General features: G+C 40.7%; 2 protein-coding genes across 2 annotated transcripts in view; both read right to left on the bottom strand.

Annotated features, from left to right (window-relative positions):
• Positions 1 to 11909, bottom strand: part of uvrag (UV radiation resistance associated gene) — a 117587-nt gene extending 105678 nt beyond the window's left edge. The window contains exons 1-6 of the mRNA XM_087847059.1: positions 11590 to 11909; positions 5017 to 5134; positions 4672 to 4706; positions 3411 to 3572; positions 1656 to 1730; positions 1453 to 1538 (exon numbers count right to left, since the gene is read on the bottom strand). Coding sequence (XP_087703185.1) covers positions 1453 to 1538; positions 1656 to 1730; positions 3411 to 3572; positions 4672 to 4706; positions 5017 to 5134; positions 11590 to 11694 — 581 coding nt within the window. The 5' untranslated portion in view covers positions 11695 to 11909. The remainder of the gene's footprint in view (positions 1 to 1452; positions 1539 to 1655; positions 1731 to 3410; positions 3573 to 4671; positions 4707 to 5016; positions 5135 to 11589) is intronic.
• Positions 11910 to 13752: 1843 nt separating this feature from the next.
• dgat2 (diacylglycerol O-acyltransferase 2) lies at positions 13753 to 23651 on the bottom strand. The gene is made up of 8 exons (XM_006788701.3): positions 23369 to 23651; positions 21632 to 21760; positions 21336 to 21443; positions 20155 to 20225; positions 17337 to 17541; positions 16789 to 16963; positions 15305 to 15489; positions 13753 to 15117 (listed from the first exon to the last, which is right to left on the bottom strand). The coding sequence occupies exons 1-8, from the start codon at positions 23406 to 23408 to the stop codon at positions 14963 to 14965; spliced, it is 1068 nt and encodes a 355-aa protein (XP_006788764.1). The 5' UTR covers positions 23409 to 23651; the 3' UTR covers positions 13753 to 14962.
• Between the last annotated feature and the right edge of the window lie 1024 nt (positions 23652 to 24675).

The raw sequence follows: 24675 nt of genomic DNA, 5'->3' as shown, positions 1-24675 counted from the left end.
TTCAGAATTGTAAAACCTTATTGTGGAAGTAAGAGCCGAATTATGTGGATATTTTGCATCCAATTCATTGTTTAACATTTTATTCGATGGTATTTGATGGTTTGGGCAGGAAGACTAGCAACCACTGTTGTGGAAGCTAATGGGGTTCCTTAAACAAATAAACAAACCTAAGTGTGGTAAACCCCACAGATCCCATGTGGTGTGGATAAAGAAGAGGATGGAGAGGAAGGCTACGATAACAGAAGAAGCCAGAGCAGAGGTCATAAAAGTTATGATTCAAACTGGGCTTTTCCTCCTTCAAGCTGCTGGAGAGGCGATGGTCTCCACTCATATAACCATAAACCATGACCACTTCTAGACTGTTAAAGTTCAGACAGCTTTGGCATAACTCCATTTACTTGACACTGCAAAGGCCTGTGACGCATTTATGGCCCCTTATTTAATTCTTAAAGGGGGAAAATCTTAGTGCAAGCCTTCATAATGCACCTAATGACAGGACCGTTATCTTATTTTGGAAACATCTACCTTGAAACTTTCCAAATATATATTTATTTAGACAAAACTGGGGGTAATTACACGATCGGTAAACAGAGGGTTTCCCTCGGGGAAGCCCTGGTGATTCTGTAAGTGCTGTTTACGTTCTACCACATTTAAATATACATGCAGAACAACAAGCCTGTTTGTCAACAGATGCAGCCGGCCCTTATGTCTCAAGTTCCTAGTGACTGTACCAGGGTTTCTCCCACCAACTAGCAACTTACTCAGCAAATTTCTGTCTCCCTCCTGTGGCGTAAAAATGCATTTTCCTTTTTACACTCCATATCCTCAATACCCCACTCACCACAAGACTGCCACTGACCTAATGAAAAGGTGATTAAAATCTGTAATTCAATAGTTTTATTTTGTCTGAGACCAACAGTGTTCACTCTGGGATGTATGAGTTACTACCAAGCTGCAGAGCTTCCCTCACAACGACTCTAAAATAAAACTGTTCCTCTGGCACCATCTGCTGGACAGCAAATACCCGAGTAAAACCCACAAAAGGCAAGTAAAACAACAGGAAATGTATTGAAAATATTTATGATAAAAGCAAGAAAGACCTATTTAATAAAAGTAATAATAATAATAAGAAGAAGAAGATGGCCCCGCCCCTCCCTGAGCCTGGTTCTGCTGGAGGTTTCTTCCTGTTAAAAGAGGTTTTTCCTTCCCACTGTCGCCAAAGTGCTGCTCATGGGGGGTCATATGATTGTTGGGTTTTTCTCTGTATGTATTATTGTAGGGTCAACCTTGAGACGACTGCTGTTGTGATTCAGTGCTGCATAAATAAAACTGAATGGATCTATTTGTCAGGAGAAGATGCTCCCCATAAAAAGTGATTCACTACATTTGATTTAAGGCCAGCTCCATAAAACGAACATGAGATGCGACAATGCTGCACAGCTTGAATCTTACCTGAGCAAAGAAAAAACGCTGTACGAGTTCCTGACCGAACTCTGGTCCACCTGGAGCAGGCTGTTTTTCTTACGCTCCGACTGATCCTGCAACAGCCACATGTCTGAGATTCAGCGCAGAAGCCAAACAACGTCGAAACAAGATTTGAACTTGGTATTCTACTGTCATGCAAGAAGCTTTAGAAAACAGACGAAAGGACATACCTTCTGATCAAAGTCAGCTGCATAATAGCCATCATTCAATCCAAATATGATCTCATTTGGATTTCTGGATCGAATCTGTGGACAAAGCAGGGCAGAAAAGGCTGATTGTACGGGGACAGAGTCTCAGAACAAAGGACAGCTGCATCTGGATGTGCATGAGTCTGTGCTATCTGTTTACCAACTCCCAATGCAGTCTGGATTTGAATAAATTGGAATAACATTGAGTTCTTCATCAGCATTTGAACTGCATTTACTATTTTGATGAAAGCTTTGAACGAGCCAAACTCTTCACACAAAGAGCCAAACAGACAGCTACAATCTGAGGCTCTAACTCATATTTTCACATGCAGACATTTCATATTACTACTGAATCAATGCAGCATGTGCCGCATTACACTAATGAGCAGCCTGATACGTAATCACTGGTTGTTTCCCTACCACTGACATATATGTGGCATGCACGGGAAAAGAATTGTATTGAAGACGATGAGGAAGAGAATTGCAATTTTCTTTGATTACTGTCAAAAGATAAAGCACTAAGCATTTGTTACACTGATGGAAGTTATTTACAATCATGTATAACGTATACGCTCGGTGCATTTTTAGATGATTTAACTCGGAGTGAAAGAACTCACAATAATCATTTTACCTTGTTACAATGTTGAATGTTAGCGACTAGATGACATTACAGTAAAATAGGCACTAATAAAATTATTCTATATGACTGAAAGTAATTTAGAAAGTTTAATGTTTGGGGACTTGTATTTCTCACCACAGTTTGTATGTTCTACTGCAATTATTCACATTTAATAATGTGCATGCAGTACTTAAACTTATTGGACCACATAGAGAAAAATATTGAACATATTTTAGAAAAAAAAATAGTTTAAACTAAAATCATGTTGTTATTTATTAAGCAAATAAACTGAATTCATTTACTGTTACACCCAATCACACTGGACTGGAAATAAATCACTGTAACTCGACATCTTAATAAAAAATAAATAAATGTACTTTACTTTTCTTAAACAGTAAATTTGAAAATTATTTTATAACAATAGTAACTATATTTTAGCATTAGACATATCATTTTGATTAAAGAGTTTGCACATAAATGCCAATTTAAATGAAAAAATTATTTTGGTAAATACTAAAACTGTTAAAACTGTGCCATAAACCTTACACCAACAATCAGTTTGTTAAGCACTGCAGGTCCCTTTAATGTGGCAGAAAGATTCCCAGTTAGTGAACTATTTTGTTTTCATGTTCAAATATTTAAAAATTAAAACTCAAACACAGATCCAGAGTTAAATGTTCAACCCTCTCGCTCACAGCAGTGAGCATCACCTCAGCATTTAAACTAGATTCATCCACTTGTATAAATTCCAAGCAGATGAAAAATATTTCATACACAGAACTGTGCAGCCGAGTCGAAGTGATCATTTTACATATAAACTTGCTAAGAGCGCAGCAACAGCGCTGCTCATAACTACTGATATGTCCTGAAGTAATGTAAACCGCATGGACAGAACGGAAATGCATGCATCGCGCTCTTAGAAGGATTTAATTACACATTCAGCTATTCAACATTTAACACATGTGTCAGATCATATCCAACAAACCCTTTGTAAAGATCAAAACTGTACTCTTAGATTTTTGCAATAACAAGTCACTTTTTCAAAAGCCACACAGAAATCCTCAGGAAAAAGTTTATATTGTGTTGCTACTTTGTTGCTCTTGGGTGTGTTTGCTGACCTGCTGCCCCGTGTATCTGAGGCCGTCCAAATTAACCTTCCATTCGATGAGGAGCTGGTACTGCTCCTTCTGCCCTCCCCAGATTCTCACCACAAAGCAAGACACTGAGGTGTCCAGAAGGTCTGGGAGCATGCCAAAGTCCAGGCTCCGCCAAGTTGGATTCTAACAAAGATCCACAAACACACACATTTCAAAAGGAACAGCAGTCGCATCTTAAATCGTTTCTACTTTGACTTTTTTTTTTTTTTAATGGGAGGATAGGTTCAAGAGTTTGAAATAAAAATCTGAGAGCAAAATGTCTGTTACCTCTGTTAAATCCATACAGTGATCCTTAACCACTGCAAAGTAACTGAATCATCCTGTTCTGCATTAACCTGAAAGTCTGATCCCGGTTTCTGTTTGTAGTCTGACCCTGAACGTTCAGAACGACAGCATGACCGCTGGCTCAGCGGCACAGAGCTGGAGTCATTTACATCATTTAACTGTGTACCATTTCCCTTCATCATACAGAAAAAGCTCTTTTTCCCTGGGTAACAGGCAGGAGAGGGAGGCCAAAGCAGAAGTACAATCCACAGGTGAAGATAAGAACTAGCATTAGAAGCAGAGGGGAATGAAAACAGGAAGAGCAACAGGAAACAGTTCCTTATATGAGCGATGACAGGAAGGAGATGAAATAGCCGAGAACGTCAGCACAGATGTTAAATAAAACAGTTGTGCTGGGAGATGACAGGAGTCATGACTCCTGAAGTGCATTACGCTGTCTGTCTGCTGAAGGTACTGACGAGTACGCCTGGAAACCAGCTTAGGTCAGCTCATGGCTCGGCAGCGAGCCCAAACAGTAATTGCTTAACATCCCTTAACTACGTCTGTAGTTTTGTGCGTAGCTGTATCTGCATCACAAATAAAAGTGGAAATTTAAACAAAAAACAACGAGGTGGTAATACGACACAGCACGGTCATTTGCACAGTTTAATGATGCGTGCAGGCCAAAAGAAAAAGCTGTTTGAGAGAAACGCGGATCGAATTTTATTCATGCCGACACACGCCTGATATTTTATTCAGCAAATCATGTTAAACAAGAGCTGGCTACATGTGTGACTGGCAAGAAGGGAACAGAGAAATGCCAAGCTTAGCATTCAGAAAAGCACCGCTTCACTGCTCGTAATGAGGACATTCTCCAACAGCAGGCTACAGGAAATGACAACATACTGGACCTATCCCAGGACGCGGAGAGGAAGCGTTTGAGGGTTCGTTTACTCACCAGTGAGTCTCGAATGACTTCACTCTTGTAAAAATCTAAAAAACATGAAAGAATGTTGATTAATGCACAATAAACAGGAGAAACTAAACCCTGAACGTGTTTTGCTAAAGCTCAGCTGGACACCAGTTACACAAATCTATCACATACAAATCAGAGGAACGGTGCAGTGTTAGTGCCACTTTCAAATGCATTTGCCTGAGATACTAAACTACAACTTGCTGCAAATACAAAATAAATATAAACATAATGTGCACTGCCCATTTAACTTTATTTAAAAGCCTCTTGATAAAAAAATTGTACAAGATAAACATGATCAGTAGTGTGTGAGAGGACGTTAACACCGACCTCTAGAAATGCGGTCTCCTAAACAAAGGTGGAGGGTGAAGTACGTGTCCAGCAGTGGAGAGCCATTCCTGTTGACAATGTTTCTGGCTGCGATGCTCCGAAGATGACGCAACCGTCTCTGTTTGCCAGGAGAAAATAGAGAGGGAGAGAGACAATGTGAAATAGTGACGATTATTGATAACAGAGTTTTGTAACCAGCTTAATTTGGCTCATGTGATTGGTCAAATCTATCCCACATATAAAACAGCTTAAGTTAGCCGTCCTTTCTCATGCACAGAGGCAGCACAAGTAATGGAGGCATTACTCATCTTCATTGTAACATTATGTCAGTCATCAGTTACTTTTTAAAATCAATCCAGCAACACTTTAAGACTGGATTGTTTCAAGTTCTTGAAGTCAAGGACTTTGTTAGTGAATTGTAAAGCGCTTTTCGAGACCCTCAAAGTGCTTTACAATTCACTCTCACATTCACACACTGGTGGAGGCAGCTACGGTTGTAGCCACAGCTGCCCGGGGGCAGACTGACAGCAGCGAGGCTGCCATATCGCACCATCGGCCCCTCCTGACACATCCTACAGTCTAACCTTTCCCTTGAATGGCCGGCCCACCTCCTTCCTGCAGCCATAGCGAGGACAAATCTAAGTCATGGGATTTCCCAAAAGATTAACGACTTCAAAAACAAACAAATGATTGTTCTCCAGGGGACTTTTAACCCTCTCCTTATTAATTTTATAATGTACATTTCTCAACAGGAAACATGGAAAACAAAAATAAAACAGCAAAATTATTCAAAACAGCTCAAACATCAGAGTCCTCTCAGACGACGCTCGAACAGAAGAGCACTGCATGTTATAAAACGACCATACAAGTCCGATGGTGACACGTGGCTTGTAATCTGGGTGACTAGGTGGTCACAAGCCTTCTGTTATTCATGAGCATGCAGACATTATTTTAGATCAGGCGTGGGTAACTCCAGGCCTCGAGGGCCGGCGTCCTGCAGGTTTTAGATGTGTATTTGATCCAACACAGCTGATTGAAATGGCTAAATGACCTCCACAACATGTCTTGAAGTTCTCCAGAGGTCTGGTGATGAACTCATCATTTGATTGATCTAAAACCTGCAGGACACCAGCCCTCGAGGCCTGGGGTTGCCCACCCCTGTTTCAGAGAGTGGACTGACCAAACTAAAGCAGATACTTCTGTAGCCCTGATAAGAAAACACACTTGAACGCCAGTTTATTAAGTACAGACAGTTAAAACTGATGCCAACTTTATGCAAGAGGCTTCCAACAAGTCCCCACTCTCATGCATTTAAAAATAAACGTAAGCTTTTTTCATATATGAACTGCAGCACTGAAAACTAAACCACGACACGTACAGGTGAGAATGCAAATGTTCGAATAAGTGGGACGGGACAAATGGTCCCAAAAGGTCTTCTGATTGCCCAAGAAGTTCATGTAATGTGACATTTATGCATGAGAGGGTAGTGCAAATAAGTTATTTCACAGCAAACGAATTGGTATCATGTGTACTGCATACGGAGACAACTCCCACACATAAACCAAACTCAGTATTTCCAGTCATCTGAAGTGGATTATCTCCTCTTATTCGCTACACGCAAAGAACCTTTTGGTCACACACATAAAAAAGTGTGACCGAAAAGTTCCTCGAATCTACGTACCATATAAATCTAAAATGACTTAATTGAATTCAATTTTCCCTTCAAAGTTTTCTTGTCATGCACTACTGGACCAGTTTCTGGACTGCTGCTAATTTAAACTCCCGAGTACCAGTGTTGCCCATGTGTACCGAGTGGGATGCAAATGCGTGTAAGGTGGATTCATGGACCTCAAACTCCCCTGAATTTATGTCGTGGATCATAGCTGCTGATGAGAGCTGAATCTCAGGTTATGGCCCAGAGATAAAGCGACAGTTTTCACTTAGTCCACAGTAGCCAACCCCGAAAACAGTGCATCAGGTCAAAGTGCATGCTTGTCGTTTGCTTTTCACAATTATAGTATATATACACATATATATACACACACACGGTTTGTGGAGTATTCAAAGTATTCAAAACTGCTTAGTTAAAACATTTATTATCTAGCCTGAGATCAGCACTGATTATAACCTGTAAAGTGAGTCAGTGTTTACTCAGTAAACAAGTAAACCAGTAAGGTCAGAGAGTTTCAAACTCCCGTCTAAACTGGAAAGATTGGTGCACATTTAAGAATTTAAATGATGTCCCATTATAATTTCGCATTAGTGTACCAATAAAGTAAGCTTCACTCATGCCACCAATGGGTCGACTGTCCCACCAGGAAATAGAAGATTCTGGTGCTATGGAACTGTCAAAGATGTCTACACCGATTCCTCTTCTAGGGGCGTCGGATCGTAGTGTGGTTTATCCTGTCTACGAGGGGCTACTGAGACAGAAAAAGACCCTAAACTGACATGACAATGTGTTTCCGGGCTGCTTTGACTGCACTGTATGGGAGGTCTTTGAGAGTGCTGACATTAATGATCACACTACACATGTGACTGATTATATTCATTTCTGTGTGGACTCTGTGGTCCCAACCAAAAAGATTCAATGATGCGAATGACAACCCTTGGGTGTCAAACAAGTTCAAAGACCTTATAAGACAAAAATGCTTTCAGGAGCCACAATGATACAGCCGGAAGGGACCTTTAAAGACATTAAAAGACTGATTATGGCAGACAAGTACAAGTACAGTTAAAAGACAGAAGGCACTTTGTCATCAAGAAAGCCCAGAGATGCATTGCTATAACAACCAATGTCCCACATAAGGATTGGGGATAGGCTTCGCTTGACCTGCATGGTCAAATCTGAAGATTTTTAGATCATCTCAGTCTTGTGATACTAAATATTTAAATTTGGAAAGTATCCATAATTGTTCCTGTTCCTAAATCTCCTAGACCTTCAGGTCCCAAAGACTTTAGACCTGACCTTGCATCACTGGTCTTGTACATGGGATCATAAACATGGCATCAAAGAGGCCGCTGAAATTTGCCTACCAACACCGTATGAGGGTGATTTATTGAACTATTTTACGTATTGCACACGCTACTTGTATTTGTGGCCATTTCCCCGCCTTTTAACTACGAGTTGGGTTAAAAAATTGATCTTTAATTGATGAAAATTGGTCTTTAAGTCTGACGTCATTAGCCGTTTCCAAGTCCAGATCTTATAAATGGACTAAACTTCAGTCAGGAGAACAACTGAGATAATCCATCCACAATACCAGGTTAGTCATTAATATACTGCAGCATGGGCTGGAGTTACATCCTAAGGTTTTAAAAACTGAGCTTTAAAAGTAACAGTGGTAATAAAAACCGAGAGAGGCCGACAGTGATCACTGACTGTTTTAGGGGCTTGTTGAGATTAAACAGAACAAGATACAAAGCATTAAAACATGTTTAAAACACAACAGCCTTATTAAACGCAGAGTAGTTTGGACCCAGAAGCAGGATTCATCACATCATCACTTAAAAACCGGATTGTGATATATAGCATGGAGGTATCCTATTGATATAGAGACACCAAATCTCAGTATTATTTAAATAAAATACTCTGGGAATACTACAAACGACAGGGTTAATCTCATGCACCATCATCCTGCAGGAAGGTTAGCTGAGCAAACATACATGAAATCAGTGCAACCAAGAAAACCATGCAACACTGAACACGCTTAGCTTGACAGAGCACAAAATGTTTAAAAACAAAAAAAATCCTGATATATCGTATTGTGAGTCAAGTATTGTGATGATATTGTATTGTGGGGTGTCTGGTGATTCCCACCTCTACTTTAACAGTTTTACTGAGTATTTTAACAGATAAAAGGGAAACAGAATTTTCACTTCCGTCTTGTTTAGCTTTCGAGATCAATGATTTCCTTGGTAGTTAAACCAGAGTAGGAACTTTACTTTCAGACAAACTGACAACTTCCACAGGCTCCCCTCAGGATTGCGTTTTCTGTCTTATGTTGTTTATTCGGTGCACAAACACTACTACCACTTCAGTGAATCTCTTACGTGATGGAAAGGAACAGCATGGACCAGATCCGGATCATTTCATTAAATGCTGTGAGGTCAGACCTTGTTCCCAACACAGCAAAGATTTCAGGGGGCAACAATCATCCCAGCCAACTATCACCAAACAGCTGATCCAGTCTGTGACTGAGTATCAGTACCTTGGGGTTATTCTTGACCACATGTAAAGAATTTTTCAAGGAAACTTGTATCTTTCAATGCGGGCTCTAAAATGCTCCACGTGCTTTTACTGAAAGTGTTCTGACTTTCTTAATCTTTTGTTGGTTTGGAAATCCCTCTGAGGAACACTAAAAATCTGTAAGAAAGACAGTAACAGCATGAAGTGAATTGCATTACAGAGTTAGGAACGCATTTATAGTTATGGTGTTAGATGTAACGCAAATACTGTTGTGGGTGATGAGAGGCATCCATTTGCCTCCTGTTTTAAAGTGAAACCATCTGGGTGGCGCTATTACCCCCTGTGCTTACAAACACAAGCCAAACTGTAATTTATTCCTCACGGCACTTAATAGAGCATTTGTAGCAACAGATGTAGAGGGCACCAATAACAAGGTTGTTGGATCAATCCCCAGTCCATATTTTGAAATATACTGAACCCCAAGTTGTTCCCAATGCATCCATCAGGGTGTGTGTGAATGTTAAGAGTGCATAAAGTGTTTAGGTATAGATAAAAACAGGGTTTGGATGCATTTGAATGGGTGAGTGAGGCTTGTAGCAGAAAGTGCTTTGAGTGCTCAAAGTGAGTGGAAAGGCACCATACAAGTACCAGTCCATTTACCATTTTAATTTTTAAACATGGGAAACACATACGTTTGCCAGCAAGTTCGGACAAATCATCCTGTAAGGTCCAATGAAAGGGTCTTGATGTATTGTATGCTTTTATGCTGATGTGTTTGTTCTTTGTTGGTGTATGGAAATGCCACGTGGTTTCTGCAATCCAATTTTCTCATAATGACAAAGGTATTTATCCATCTAGGTCTCATGTGGTTAAAATGAATGTGCATATAGCCTGCACTAAGAGGTCATCATCAGGTTTTTTAATGAGATCACAAATAAACAAGAGGACCCATGTTAATTAAACAAATACAAAGGAAAAGTATTTTAAATGAAATCTCTGATGCTTTTTAGCAATTTATGGCCCAAACACAAAGCCAGTTGGTTTCCACTGTAATGCAGTAACTGCAGACGATTAACAGATAGAAAAACCCAACTATTTGCATGGCCAGAGTTCACAGATAAGCGTAAACAACAAATTGGTATGCTGATTCTTTAAAGAGCAAGTAATGTGTGTATTTAGCTGCAGTTTAAGTAAAAGATTTTACTTACACACCACCCTCAAAAAACTGCATATCAGAGACTTGTGGTTTCCCAAAGTAAAAACAAAAATACCCAGTATACAGGATAAGATTGGAATATGTCGATAGTGCTAAAATGAGGACATAGTTTGAATCATTCCAAATTGCATTATCAAAGTGTCCATCTAAACGATCCAGCACCTATCTGGGGGAGAAAAGAGTTACACTTAGTGGTGTAAACACATTATACTGTCTGTCATTTCACTGAGAAAAGAAAATCTAATGGTGCATCAGTGACACCCACGTTATGAATCCCAAGAATTTGCAAATGTCAATACACATTTGCGAGGTTTAACTACCATGAAGTAATAGTAGTAGTAGAAGATTTAAGTTTGAGGATTCATTTTATGCTGTAGGTTAACTCCATATTTTGGTTCCTAATGTTCAGTTTAGTGGTGTGAAGCAGGATAACAGTTGAAACAAGCCCAGCTGCACACAGACCTCTGACTCACTGAAGCGAGGAAGTGTCATTTATCTTAACCCTAATAAAGATATTTGAAAACAACATGTTTTTTACTACAATTAATACCCAGCCAGTAAACACTGACGGGGATTGGTCGGTAGGAGACTTATTTCCGGTTTAAGGTAATCACAACCAGAGAAGCCTACATGTCAAATGAATGAAAGCACGGAATTTAAAAGTCTTCCACTTGATCCCCGGGGTTGAACGGACCAATAACGCAATCAGTCTTGAAATGCTTCAAATCACATTAAAGCAGCCGTACGAGAGCGTTTAGTGTCAAAATAATGACACGCTGTATGCTGATTTTACTTAGCTGTCACCTGCGTGCTGACATAACGCCAAGTTAAGTTACCATTAGCAGAAGCATTACTAGCTTTGTACATAAATGTGTAGAAAAATAATGCGATATGGCAGTACCATGAAAAGGCTAGGCTCCAAAAGCCAAACACCGACCTAACTGGTCTCGGCGTGTCTGGCGAGTCAGACACACTTCCATTTATTTCCAACGGGCTAGCTAACTGCAAGCTAGCAACTGCTAGCTAGCTAGCCTGCCAGGCCTGCTGTGGACCTCCGGGCAGCAGTTACAAACTAGTACATAACACAATATGGGAGCCCGGTCCAAGTTTTCCCGAGTTCACCTGAATGAGTGTGATGACAACGAAAGCTCATGGGATTTGCATTTACCTGCTGGGATGTGAGCTCCACATGTAGGGCTCGAGAGGCTGAAGCTCCAGAGTTGGTGACAGAGGCGGCGGGGATAGCAAGAACCCGACCGGTGATGGAGTTCATCCTCCTGTCGGCATCTAGCAGCAGCCCCTCATTCAATAAAGCATCCCATCTCAGACATTCACGACACTTGGCTAAAAGTTGACGAAGTTCGGGAAAACTAACAAAGACATGCAGACACGAGTGTTTCTGTGAGGAAAGCGCTACAACAGCTGTCAGCTAACCAACAGGACGTAAACAAACTCTCGGCTATTTCGCTACGTTCGGAAATCCGTCTACGGAGAGGAGGCGCGGAACTTCAGTTGCTGATTGGCTCAAACCAATATCCGTCACGTAAAGGCGGTGCCTGGTCGTGAAAATTCGCGTTTCTATTGGCGGCATCATCTGTTTGTCTCCCTGGAGGGGACGAGCATCCGTTGAATTCTGTCAAAGCTGCAAAATATGAGGAAGTTGTATGGTACAGCGTGACATGCAGGTGACAGTTTTAACGGTAGCACTGATCTCATAATCTCTACTGGTACAAAGACAGCCAGCGACCAAAGCATTTAAAATGTATATGCAAACTGATATGAACTTTTTTCGCTAACTTTCAAAACATAGACAGTATAATACGAATACACAAATAGAGACAGGAACCAACTGCAGAATACGCGGGTAGCTTAGGCAATGTAAAACTTAAACACACACATATTTAACATATTTGCAAATTAGTCGATGTTATATTTCTTAGGCCTCTCTTAACGTTGCATGCCAATTTAGATTCTGATCTTGTGTTTTGCGTGTAACTCAGTAGTGTAAAGTTGAAATTCATCTTTAAGTACGATGACTTGTAAATCCACCACCTACATGTGAGCAGCACAGTTATTTCAGCTTCATTCACACTGACTGCAGAACATTAAGCAACCACTAGGGGGCTGCCACATTAAATAGTTACGCTTCTACAGGGCCAGGAGACTGAAGGCTGCAGTCAGATAACGACCAAAAATAGCTCCTACCCACGTTGTCACCTTGACAAAAAACGTTAAAATGTAAAAGAACTTAGGGAAAATTAAAATGGACGTTCTCGATGGACTAATTTTTTTTTTAATAAGGTTTAAGATGTTTTAATAAAGTCATATAAAAGAGAACCAGTAGCAAATAATAATAATAATAATTAACAAGGTTGTAATTCAGATAAATAGGAATACAAGGCATATTAAGTGAAATAATTGCTCCTGTCATATTATATTTCTTCCAGCTGATAAAAGAAGCCAGAGTAATTCCTGTCTTTATTAAGGCTTTCTGAGACTAAAGTCAAATTAACTACTGACCGCACTAAAAAGGCCATAAGAACAAGTATAACTAACAGAAACTGAATAATGAAAAACCTTAAATGAACTTTGCTCACAGGCTTTATTCCTCAAACATTTTCAGTTTCACTTCTGAAAACAAGGCAACGACTCCATAAGCAGTAGATACAATGTTCATCATTCCTTTGTAGGTTTAACAATTTCAAAACATGACATACACAAGAGTGTATATGGTTAGTGCATAAAATGGAAAATGTACAATTAACATTTACACGAAATGTCACTTTTCATGTTGATTGTTTTTAAATGGGGTGGAATAATCCTCAAAAATCTTCAGTTCAGTTTTATTTGCATAGCACCAGCAGATGTGGAAGCTAAAGTTTAAAATGGTCCCAGTGGTAATCAGCAGCAATAGGAGCTGTAACCCTGAAATTGGAAGAGTGGCTCCAGAAAACTCCAGGTATAACATCACAGGTGTTGGTCCAGAGGAGCGGACAGAATACGGCACAGAGCCCTAAACTCCCAGGTCTCTGGTAGAGAACGCGAGCTTAAGGATCACATCTGTATCACCTGCAGGGAGGGATGAAAGGGAGGTTTTTTTCCTCCCATAGAGGTAAATCGTGGTTTCAGAGGTATACTGTATGGCCCAGCTGGACTTTGAAAGTTTTTGCTGATAAGAGAATTGTAGATAATATTAAATGCTCTCCAGCCAAATACTGTTCAAAGCAAAGCATATATTTGGTGGGCGTGCTCCCTACACAGCACATACATAAGACTCAGATTTAATAAAACATTGACAAATGTGGGAAAGACTTCAAAGACACACCACACGTTTTTCTGAAAACTTACAAAAGTTTAATTTAAACATCAGCAGAAAGATTATGCTACTCATCACACAGAGAAGTCTCGCTGCTTATTGCTTGCAAATCCATTGCACAGGTATTACACTGCTCCATAGTAGTCGTCACAATGCTCAAACCAGTGAAAATCGCATCTGTAAATTCAGCCAATTCTCTTACACTTTATTCCCATCGACATGACACACGCTCGCTTATTTTAAATGATTCCCCTGAAAGATTTTTTATAAAACTCACTGTAAACTGGAATCATCAAACATCAGGATTTTCACCCACAAAACCATTTTATCCGTTTCAACTACAGCTCAAAACCTTCCAAGACACTTAAGTTACAAGAAATCACGTAGTTTACACTGCATACATTAAATGTATCCACCCAGATAGAAACCCTGTCACCAGTATGAACATTTAAAAAGAAAAAGAAATAAGCCAAGCAGAGCAGTGGCTGTCTTGGTGGGGAGGGAAGGGGGAATCTTTGAGACTAAAACGTCAGAGGGTGATGTAAAACATCAAAAGTGCACCAGAAATATTTGTTAAGACAAATGCACTAAAATAGGCATTTAATTGCTACAGAATTCAATTAACACTGTAAGGCTTTTTTACAGTCTCATGTGTTTGTGCATTCACCATACCTGGTAAAATTCCTTCACTTTTGGCCTTTAACCAGCAGGAATCACCACATGTCTGTGGACATCATATGTCTTTGGCTCGATTAATCTTTGGCCACTACCCAGTGATAAAGTGGTACCTTTCATTTGCATTGTTTGTGCGTTCAGCGTGTAGAGCTGTAAAGGAGCTTAGGATGAAGTCCTGCAAGTTACCTTCTGGCTCCATCTAGTGGAGCTTAGTGACCACTGCCTGAAAGAAGCAGTTAAAACGTGACGCCCAAGTTTTAAAAGAAAACTGGGAGGGAAAAAAGGCACTGATGAGGCACTGTGGGCAACCAGACAAGAGCAGCTGGGAAAGGCCACCATTCATTAAACCTGCCTGAGAAAGCACTATGCGTGTGTGTGAGTGAGATGGCGCAGTGAGCAAAGGTTTCTTCAGTAAACATGCAAAATGTGTCATCTGCAGTCCAGAGATAATCTAGGCACCCAGGTGCGATGGCGAAGGTGACGAAACGAAGACGAGGCGAGGGGTTTGGAGATGCACAGTTCGGGCCATTAGCAGCGACCCGTCAGCTTCCTAGTGGATGTGCAGGATGTCACTCTCTTTCAGACCAAAGCGCGTCTTGTACTTGTCAAAAAGGCACTGCAGGGACTTGATGTACATTGCATGGTAGAGATCCACCGTTTCCTCTGATGCATCCTCAATTTTTGGCACAGTGATTGGCTCCCCAACTATTAAAAAAAAAAAAAAGCACACAGGAGACAAACAGTAAAACAAACAGTTGAGCAAATATTGACTGTGTCCTATGAACTGTTTGGTTGGTCACTGTCCTACAAAAACGTCAGTAACACAGCCATGTCGAGGTCAGACAAAACTAATCTATACCGTACAGTCAAAGCAAACACGAGACAAACTTGCCTATGGTAGTGATGGGCTTGGAAAAAGGCACAATGCCCCAGGAGCTCCCAAAGAAAAGGCACGGGGCAAAGCCCAACATCTTCTGTAACTTCTTTTGCAGAGACCTCCAGACGGTCCCCTCGTCGAAGATCACCTGCTTGTAGGCGTCGTTCTCGCCGAAGGAAAAGACTGGAACCAGATCAGCCCTGAGGGAACAAAGCAAGTGACTCAACACACCTCCACGACCGTGCAAAAGAACGACACATCTATGCGAAACATCTAGAACACATAAAAGGTCATTGAGAAAAATGTCAGTTAATAAACTAATATTTGTTCACTCTCCTCTTGCTGAAGCTTTGCAGACTTGCTGTTGTTCACATGACCAGAAATTTGGTTTTATGGTTCTATTACAATCCTGTCTGTGAATCCCCTGGTTTTAAAAGCAGTAATAAGAACAGAGTTTGAAGCGTTGCACACGTGTGATAACCACCACGCAGCGCTCAATAATCGACCTTCCTTACATGTGTCTACTTGCCTGAACGGCCAGCTTTAGTTTACCAAATATTCAAAAACAGGTTTGGATTTATGGTGCAACGTGCAGATCATCAGGAATCGGTGCAAGGAGCACAAAAAAGCATTCAATGTCCCTGTGGGGAGGAGCAGCCACGTTTTTAACAACTGTGGAAGGTGTTATGTGATCGGGAAATGTCTTAAATCCACCCTGATCTGTAACTAAGCTGGAGTCTGAATGTTTGCAGGGCCGTTTTTAGACCACAGAATCAGTCGTTTTTAGAGAGATTTTTTCCAGCTGTTTGTGAAAGATTAAATCTGGTTTTCCATCCAGTATTTTAGAAGAAACAATCAGAGCATCAATCCCTTTGACCAAAAATAAACAATAAATATATTTGTTCAAGCAGACACTTGTTTTTTGACGACACAACACGTTATTCAGCTGGTTGCAACATCGTCTATTTCATAAGCACTGAAACAAAGCCTTAGAAGTTCCACAAAATCAATCCAAAGTGACCCAAATTCACATTTGAGGCTTACATCAGCTGCTCTGCTAGCCTAATTGTAACGAATAAAGGTCTGCATAACTGCATGTCTTTTCCAGCGTGTTCTAAGCTTCTTTGGATAGGGTGCACCCACTGATATGATAATCCTCGGCTGCATTTGTGAAGGAATGGGCTTGTTTGGGCTGGTGAGACAAACCGTGGGCCTTCACGCTGCAGTCTGTCTCATTAACGCATAGCCAAGGGGGGGGAGCTCAAACTGACCAGCCCTCTGAAAGTGAACTACATGTCATGAGGAGCTGAGCACGGACAACACTGCACATTCATAAAATGATTTAGCAGCTCTCTCTTTGCAAGCATGTGACCTTTCTGGGTATAATAATCTAGGATTTTGTTATTCCCGTGAGGTGCCGCAGCTCAGGGAATGACATTTTCACGTTCAGCAACATATTGTGCGGGTCAGTGAAAACCACACGTGCGCAGCCGACTCACCCTTTCTGCAGCGCTAGCTTAACAAAGCCTTTACGATTCTTCAGGGTGACAGAATTCAAGCCGGGTGTGCACTGCAGAGACTCGGCTGCCCCTCCGACAACGATAATCACAGCATTTCCCGTCCCATTCTGTGACAACAGGTAGTCGATGGAGTTCCTGTTCACAGGGCAGATACCTGTGGGGGGGCAAAATGTAGGTAAACTGCTCATTACAACTCAGATTCACTGAGTTTTAGGTCTCTGTACGAGTTACACACCAGCCTTTTGTATCCTTTCTATACCATATCGTGCATTAGGCAAAATCCACCAATATGCAGAAGAAATGTTAAACATTCAAAAAAAGAAAACAACTTCTTCCACATGTAAGGGGCAAAGATGAAGCCTGAAGAGCAAACAGGCCCTCCAAACAGATGAAGCTCAAAATCAGTCGATCGATGTCGACTGAAGCCGCAGCAGGACAAAGGTCAGCTCTCCCAGTGCTAGTTATCACTTATTTTGACATTTTAAGAATTCAAACAAGAATTTCTGGCTTCTTCAGTCAAATCTCACCTCCAGACATCAGATAGTCTCGCAGGATGGGAAGACGAAAGTTTCCTGCTAGGGTTGCAAGGGAAGGCTTGATGCCAGGGAATTTCTTAGAGAAGCCTGTGGCCTCCGTGCCAAAGTTGCAGAAACCACCAAAACAAAAGATGCCGTGGGGATGGTAGCCAAAGATGTAGTTCCGGCTGGGCAGCAGGTCGTGAGTTTTAATTAGCTGCAAGACAAGAAGGACAAAGAGTGGATAAACAGTGTGAGACCGATTCTCATACGAGGACAAAAGTTTGATTAACATGGATTTAATTTCTGCTTTTATCATGCATCAAACGGATTGTTTTTTTAAAAAAAACAACTCAAAACTTACCTTTTTAAAACGGCTTTTGGTTAATTTTTTGCCTGTTTTATTTTCTCTTTTTAAGACTTGTAATCTTATGTGCAGCACTTTGTGATTCTGTCTTGAAAGGTGCTATATATATATATATATATATATATATATATATATATATATATATATATATATATATATATATATATATATATATATATATATATATATATATATATATATATATATATATATATATATATAGAAACAGATTTTAGACGAAAACTAAAGCCACTGTATGATAAATGTGATTAAAGGTGGAATCCCTCCCCCTCCCTCAAAAAAAAAAAAATACTGAAATGAGACCAATGTTCAGCGCCATAATAGCAAGAATGCTAGGCTGAAATGGTGTGTTCATGCTTTTGTGATATCTAATAGCTAACAAGGGTCAGTTCGTCTCAAAGTCAGATTCACCCTGGGCACTTTTATTCCAGACCACTGCGATGTGAACTAAATGGCATTTGGCTCGATGTGCTCGCAGCTCAAAAAGAAAAACTAAAATTGAAGCATTCACCAGCAGCGCATGTTTCCAAAGATCACGGCCTGATTACTCAACAGTTTAGGAACTAGCTTCTCTTTAATCAAACTTTAATCACCAACCATATTTCTGTTCAGCAGAAGCATCCTGTAAAAAGAAGCTTATGACATCATCTGAACTGTAATATTTGCTTTTTGTTTGTGAATGAAGAAAAATAAAAGTTCAATTATACACAAAGCAATTCATGAATGAGAATCCAAGGTAGTAAAGCAAAGTCGTGAAATATGAAGAACATAAATGGGTTCCAGTAACAATGTTAACAATATACGATTATAGCTGCATACTTTAGTGATTTTCAATATGGTAAATAGCCTGTATATGTAAAGCGCTTTACTCATCCAGTCATCCACACATTCACACACTGGTGATGGCAGCTACATTGTAGCCACAGCCACCCTGGGGCGCACTGACAGAGGCGATAGTGAACATTGTTGTAGGTATATTTTTAACACTACATGTGAACATGGATGTGTAGATAGCCATTATTCATCACACACACACACACACACACAGTATGATGTATACTGCTTTAGTAAAACTAGGACACTCTTATCAGCCAGACAGCACATACAATCATAAAATTAGGATCCAGTGTGCACCTGTTCAGGCTGATGTGTCAGCATTATTATCAAACCCATCATTGCACAATAAAGCTGTAAAGGTGAACATGGCCCATAAGAAAAGTGTGCTCTGATGTGCAGCGCAGACTTGGATCCATCACAATGTGTAAACAAAGCTCCATTAGTAGCGAGTCCAAAATAACAGTTGTGTAATCACATTAGCACAGGAGAACCCATTCAAGCTCTCCATGGCAGCGCAGGAGACCACCTGGCATATGTGGAGGATTACAGTGGGACTAGGGCAGCAAACACAGCACTTAACCCCTCGAACAGATCCAAGCAGAAGAAAAGAGGAGGAGGCAGAAGAGAAGTTTCAAGAAGGAGCAGCAATAATATAAAAGAGGACCTGATTCTAGTATTGAAGCAGACTTGCACATCTATCCGTGCAACACATTTCATAACAAGTCTCACTTCGGACTTCCTTCGGTCCTCACCTCAACTTCAGTGTTGGCTCGGACTTTGACCGGTTGTTTCCAACTCATAAATCATCGTCGATACTCGCCCTGTGACTAACTCATGTGTTTGTAGATAATTTCAGGATATTTTGAAGTACAAAAAACAGTAAATCCCTCACTTTGACAGCTTCACATGAGCGAATAACTAATACAGTGGCTTCATGGTGGTGACATCAATGAGAAAGGCCCAGCTACAGTGAAGCATCTAGATGACAAAGAATGAATGCTTGGTTCATCACCCTGGATTTAGCGCTCTTTGTTCTCAAGATCTGACCGACTTCAACATATTTGTTTAATAAATAAATTAAATAAGTAAATATATATATTGCTCCTGGATGTTAGAGAGTGGAACGTTGGCCCTGTATTTTTATGACTACTGTGTAATGTGTAAGAAGACAGCTATCCTCCCTTTAAGCATGCTTTAACCGTGACTTTTAACATCTGTACCATCCAACACAAAGCCCTTTAGCCTGACCAAGGATTTTATTGTCCCCTATACTGCGGAGTACCTGATGAGAGAAAAGCTTAGCACTGCTCCTTAGACCTTCAACTGGGGCAAAGTCTGAAGCCAACATCATACCCTCATCTTAATCAACACAGGACAAGTAAGAGTACAGAGCAGATGGGTCAATGCAGCCCTGATAAGCCTATCTGTAATGTTAATTGTGCACAACTAAACACATTTCACGCAGGAGCCGCTTCATCTGACATAAGGGAGATGTTTAAGACCCATTTTCTGGCACCACCGTCGCTCTGCAAAGCTCCAGATTTCCCTATATTACAGATGAGTGCATCAGCAAGGGAGCATCACAAAAATGACACATTCACCCACCCTGATTGGAAAGTAGTCTCGGAAATACGTCCACACTGTCCAGTTCCTCACCCAGGAGGACCTCCTGCCACCTGAGGAGAAAGTTACACATGAGTCCCTCAGAGCATGCGCACAAAAATAGAACTAACCGTAATTTTTCGTAACAATTCAACCTTAGTTTTTGATGATGCAGTTTATTAATCTGTCATTTAGTTAGTTTTGCCCAGAAGTGCAGAGTGACGTCTTCAAATATTACCCAGTCAAAATAATCCAAACAACTATCCTCTCATTAAGATGCTGAGAAATGAACTGAATATGCCTTATTAATAAGTTTCCGCACTACCCAAAATATCCTTGAGCTCTACGTTTACATGTACTGCCATGCTAGGGGTACAGTAAGGCTGTACACGGCAGAGCACTGTGCTGAGCTAAACCAGCATGCTAACATATAGCATGCTAACATAAGCTAAGCCAGTAGTCTAACATGCTAATGTATAGCATTTTAGCATGCTATACTTTAGCTAACATGTCAATCTATAGCATGCTAACATATAGCATGCTAACATATAGCATGCTAACATAAACTAAGCCAGTAGTCTAACATGCTAATGTATAGCATTTTAGCATGCTATACTTTAGCTAACATGCCAATCTATAGCATGTTAGCTAAAGTACACATTTTTAAAATAATGAAAAAGAAACTCTTTAGCCGGATTACACTGTCATTTCAAAGAATTTGGCACCAACAGGTGGGCAATTCTTTGTCTATGACTCAAGGTTATTATAGTTAACAAAAACTAAACTAAAAATTAAAACTCGATGTGGAAAAATGTAGTTAACCAAAATACTAAACTTTTGAAAAAAAAAAATTAACTAATGAAAACAATTTGTGAACTTGTAAAGCTTATTAAAATAAAATAAAAGGCAGAGGAAATAGCTTTTCTGTCACCGGATGCAGAAATCCTCATCAAACGTGCCTAAAATCTCAACATTGTCATTTCACAAATCTCATTTTGGTTACTTCAAATAAATGAAATCATAAAAATAAAATCAAGAATTATAAGCAATTATTTTAGTTAAACCGCCACACTAGTTCACAGTGCCAGAAAGTCTCTTATTAAGACCTATAGTCCGGTGCAGCCAAAACTCAAACCATTAGGTAACAGTTTGTTTTTTTTAAATTGACATCTTTCATGGCTTGCCTTGTTTTGGGGTGTTCCAGTCAAAAATAAGCCAGGCTATATACATGGCAGCAATCAGCCAGCAGTCAGTGCAGAAGATGTAGATCAGTAATGCAGTGCAGGCAACACCTGGGGGGAGACGGGGAAATAGTAACTAAAGTTAAACCTGAATTCATCACAAAGGGTTAAGGTAATCCATCATCAGGCTGTAATCACACGAAAGAAGGCCAACAAGCCATCAACGAGTGTGTGTTCACTTTAAAGACTGATCTGACCTCCTTTACTTGTGACACTAATAAGCCAACTCTCTCACTCACCCAAGGCTAAGAAGGAGATGACCCACTGCATCACAGAGATCACCTGCAGATGCTTCTCCATCTTGGATATGCAGGGCCATAACCCTGAGGGGAGGTCCTGCAGAGCGGAGAGGATGCTGGAGCCAGTGCCTTGAGACAAAAACAAATCAATGGATCAGGTAGAAAAACAGCAGGAAGAGATAAAGATCACGCAAAAAAAAAAATCTAGTCAACATTTCCCAGAAGAAATTCTTACCTAGAGTTGATTTGAGTTAAACAAAGCCAAAGGTGGACATCAATCAAAACAAAGAGTTAATGATTCACTACAGAATGGATTGCAGTGACCTGTCCTACATCAATAATACAGTACATTTCCAGCGAGTCCAAAACTACAGCCTCAGCTACTCACCAGGCTGAAAGAGTGAACCCACGCAGCTACGTGTGAGAAAGAAGCGCAAAGCAACATTAAGAAGCAACTAACGCGAGTCGAGGCCGTGTCACAGCGAGCCAATAAGAAGCTCTCGCACTGCAGGAAAACGCTGTCCTCTAATCCCATCTGTCCTCACTGAAAATAACCTGGTACCGGGGCTCGGCTGGTAATGCCTGCAAACTACGATGCTATGAGTCCTTGAGACGATCGCAGCTTAAATGTGTGGCAGAGAAGTTGGCTGGAATTCAGCAGTGATGGTTAAACCAGCCTGCTTAGAGCTAGATCAAACTGCTGGGTAAAAGCTGAAGCCAAACAGTGTGATCCCCTGGAGAACGGGGGGCACAACAGGGGGGGCCACGTGCTTGGCTTTCAAGAGCCATCCTGGACCTAAACAGCTAGAGTTATTGGACATGCAAGTAGTCGCCTCTAAATGCAAACAGCACAACGTTTTGTAACTAAAACAATAACAGGCCCACATATACACATCAGCTTGTGTTTGTATAGTTTCTAGAGTCCATTTAAGCTATGAATCATATTTGATACACAGAAACCAAATGGCATGTTTAGATACAGTGACACAACAGGGAACCCCCACTACCACTCCTCCAATGGGGCAGGGATAGCTCAGTAGGTAGAGTGGTTGCCCCATGGTCGGAAGGTCAGGGGTTCGACTCCACTGAACGGCTACCCTGAGGTACCCCTGAGCAAGGTACCGTCCCTACACACTGCTCCTCGGGCGCTGCATTGGTGGCTGCCCACTGCTTCACTGGGTGAATGGGTTATATGCAGAGGAGTAATTTCGTCCCACGGGGACTAACACATGCACATTTACACATTTACCCCCATTCCCACAATAACCCCACGAATTATAAGCAACATGCATTCAGAAAGCATGTGTTTGTGAGAGGTATGGTCCCTTACATTCATGTGTCATTATTCCATTAACTAACTTTCAGCTGTCACTGTGTGGTTTAGGTTAAAAGCCCGAGTTTAGTTCCTCTCAACCAAAGACCATTCAGAGTTTCTTGGAAGTGTTATAAGTATTCACAGAACACAAATCAAACACAGTGATTAGCAAAATACATGATAGCAAAATTAACTTCTCCCACTGTGTCCAGATGAACAGAATCAACTTTTGGAGATTGATTTACCAGGATGATTGACCAAAGCAATATCCTATCAATTTCATTTCTGTTATCATAGTAAGTATTAAACATTTTGTTTTGCATGCATTAAAGCAACAAAACTCCAGGCTTGTTTGGGTTCCTATTCGTTTCCCTCCTTCACGCCCTTGGGACACTTTTGAAGACCCCAAATAACCATCTTACCTTTGATGACTCCCGAGTATGCAGCAAGTATGGTTTTCATAGCTCAGTCTTCTTGTTGGCTGATCAAAGTGCCCGAAAAACCTTTAAAAGTATTTTTTTAAACGATAATAAAATAAGTTAAAACATCAGGAGCTCCGAGCTCACAGCTCCGCTGTCATGACTGCGTTTAACAGCAGCTGACTGAAGAGTCCAGCGGGCATTTAATCAGCGCGGGGAGGAGCGAGGAGGCAGGAGGGAGCTGCGGGAGTCTGCGGACACCAAAGCGGAGGCAGGACTGCAGGTAACGTGGAGGAGCAGTGCAGGCGCTGAGCTGCTCTCTCTGTATTTATGAGGCCAGTCACGTGGGTCAGCGACCTGTCCAAAACATGTATTGACCATTCGTGCCACAGCTCTTCAGCATGCCTCATGGGTCAGACGAGCTGTGTACAAACAGTTTTATGGCCAGAAGCCAAGTAATAAATGGTCCCTTTCTCCTCATTTAAAAAAAAAAGTGTTTTGTTTTTGTTGTTTTTTGAGAAAGGAAGTCTGTTTTTAATCGAATTAAACTTTTATTCTTCATTATTATTATTGTTGTCTAAAATTATTTGTTCATAGCCATAAATCTTGTCGCAAAATCATTATGCTTTTGCGTTAGTTTTACTATATTTAAGCTGCTTTTTAATTTTTATTTATTTTAATAAAGCTGCTTACTGTATATCAGGGTCGTATTGACTGATGCCAAAAGCATCTCTTGCAAAAGTTGCAGCGGCCTTACATCATCCGAGATGTGTTGCAGCCTCCACATACAGAGTTCAATGTTCTGTCTCCGAACTGCCAAAGCTAACAGTTACTTGTTTAAACGCAGTCGGGAACTATTTATAGCTGAGAATCATTTTCCTAAGATCTAAGATTTAACACATATGTAATCTATGTACAGTATTGTGCAAAAGTCTTGCGCTATATTCCTTTATATTTTGCTGGGAAAATGGGAAATATGCTGCAGCGATTTATTGAAACGTGCAAACATACATTGAAATAAAATAGACAAGAAAACGTTCTAATAATTCTATTGAACTTGAAAGTCAGTATTTGTTACGACTGTGTTCTTCAGCACAGCCTGAAGCTTCAGGAGTTCCCTGGGCTTCCTGTCGGAGACTCAAAGCTCTTCCTTGGATGCTGCCTGCCGTCTCCGTTTCTTTGTCAAGATGATCCCACACTTCAGTAATGAAGTCCAGGCTTACCTAAGTTGTTCACTATGTGTAGACACAACACTGGTTCATTCCTTGAGTTAGATTCCTTTTTCTTGCTTGAACGATGCATAGGTCCGT

Source organism: Neolamprologus brichardi, chromosome 10 (genome assembly GCF_056152115.1).
Source record: "Neolamprologus brichardi isolate AB-2024 chromosome 10, ASM5615211v1, whole genome shotgun sequence".
NCBI classification, from domain to species: Eukaryota; Metazoa; Chordata; class Actinopteri; order Cichliformes; family Cichlidae; genus Neolamprologus; species Neolamprologus brichardi.
Note: the sequence above shows the minus strand (reverse complement) of the source record. Positions and strands in the feature narration are given on the sequence as shown.

Bases quoted from the DNA above. Each gene is read 5' to 3' on its own strand.
- dgat2 (XM_006788701.3), bottom strand. From the start codon at position 23,408: ATGAAAACCATACTTGCTGCATACTCGGGAGTCATCAAAG. The intron at 21,761-23,368 runs GTAAGATGGTTA...TTTTGTCTCAAG, and splicing joins ATACTCGGGAGTCATCAAAG to GCACTGGCTCCAGCATCCTC. The intron at 16,964-17,336 runs GTGAGATTTGAC...GCCCCCCCACAG, and splicing joins AGACTATCTGATGTCTGGAG to GTATCTGCCCTGTGAACAGG.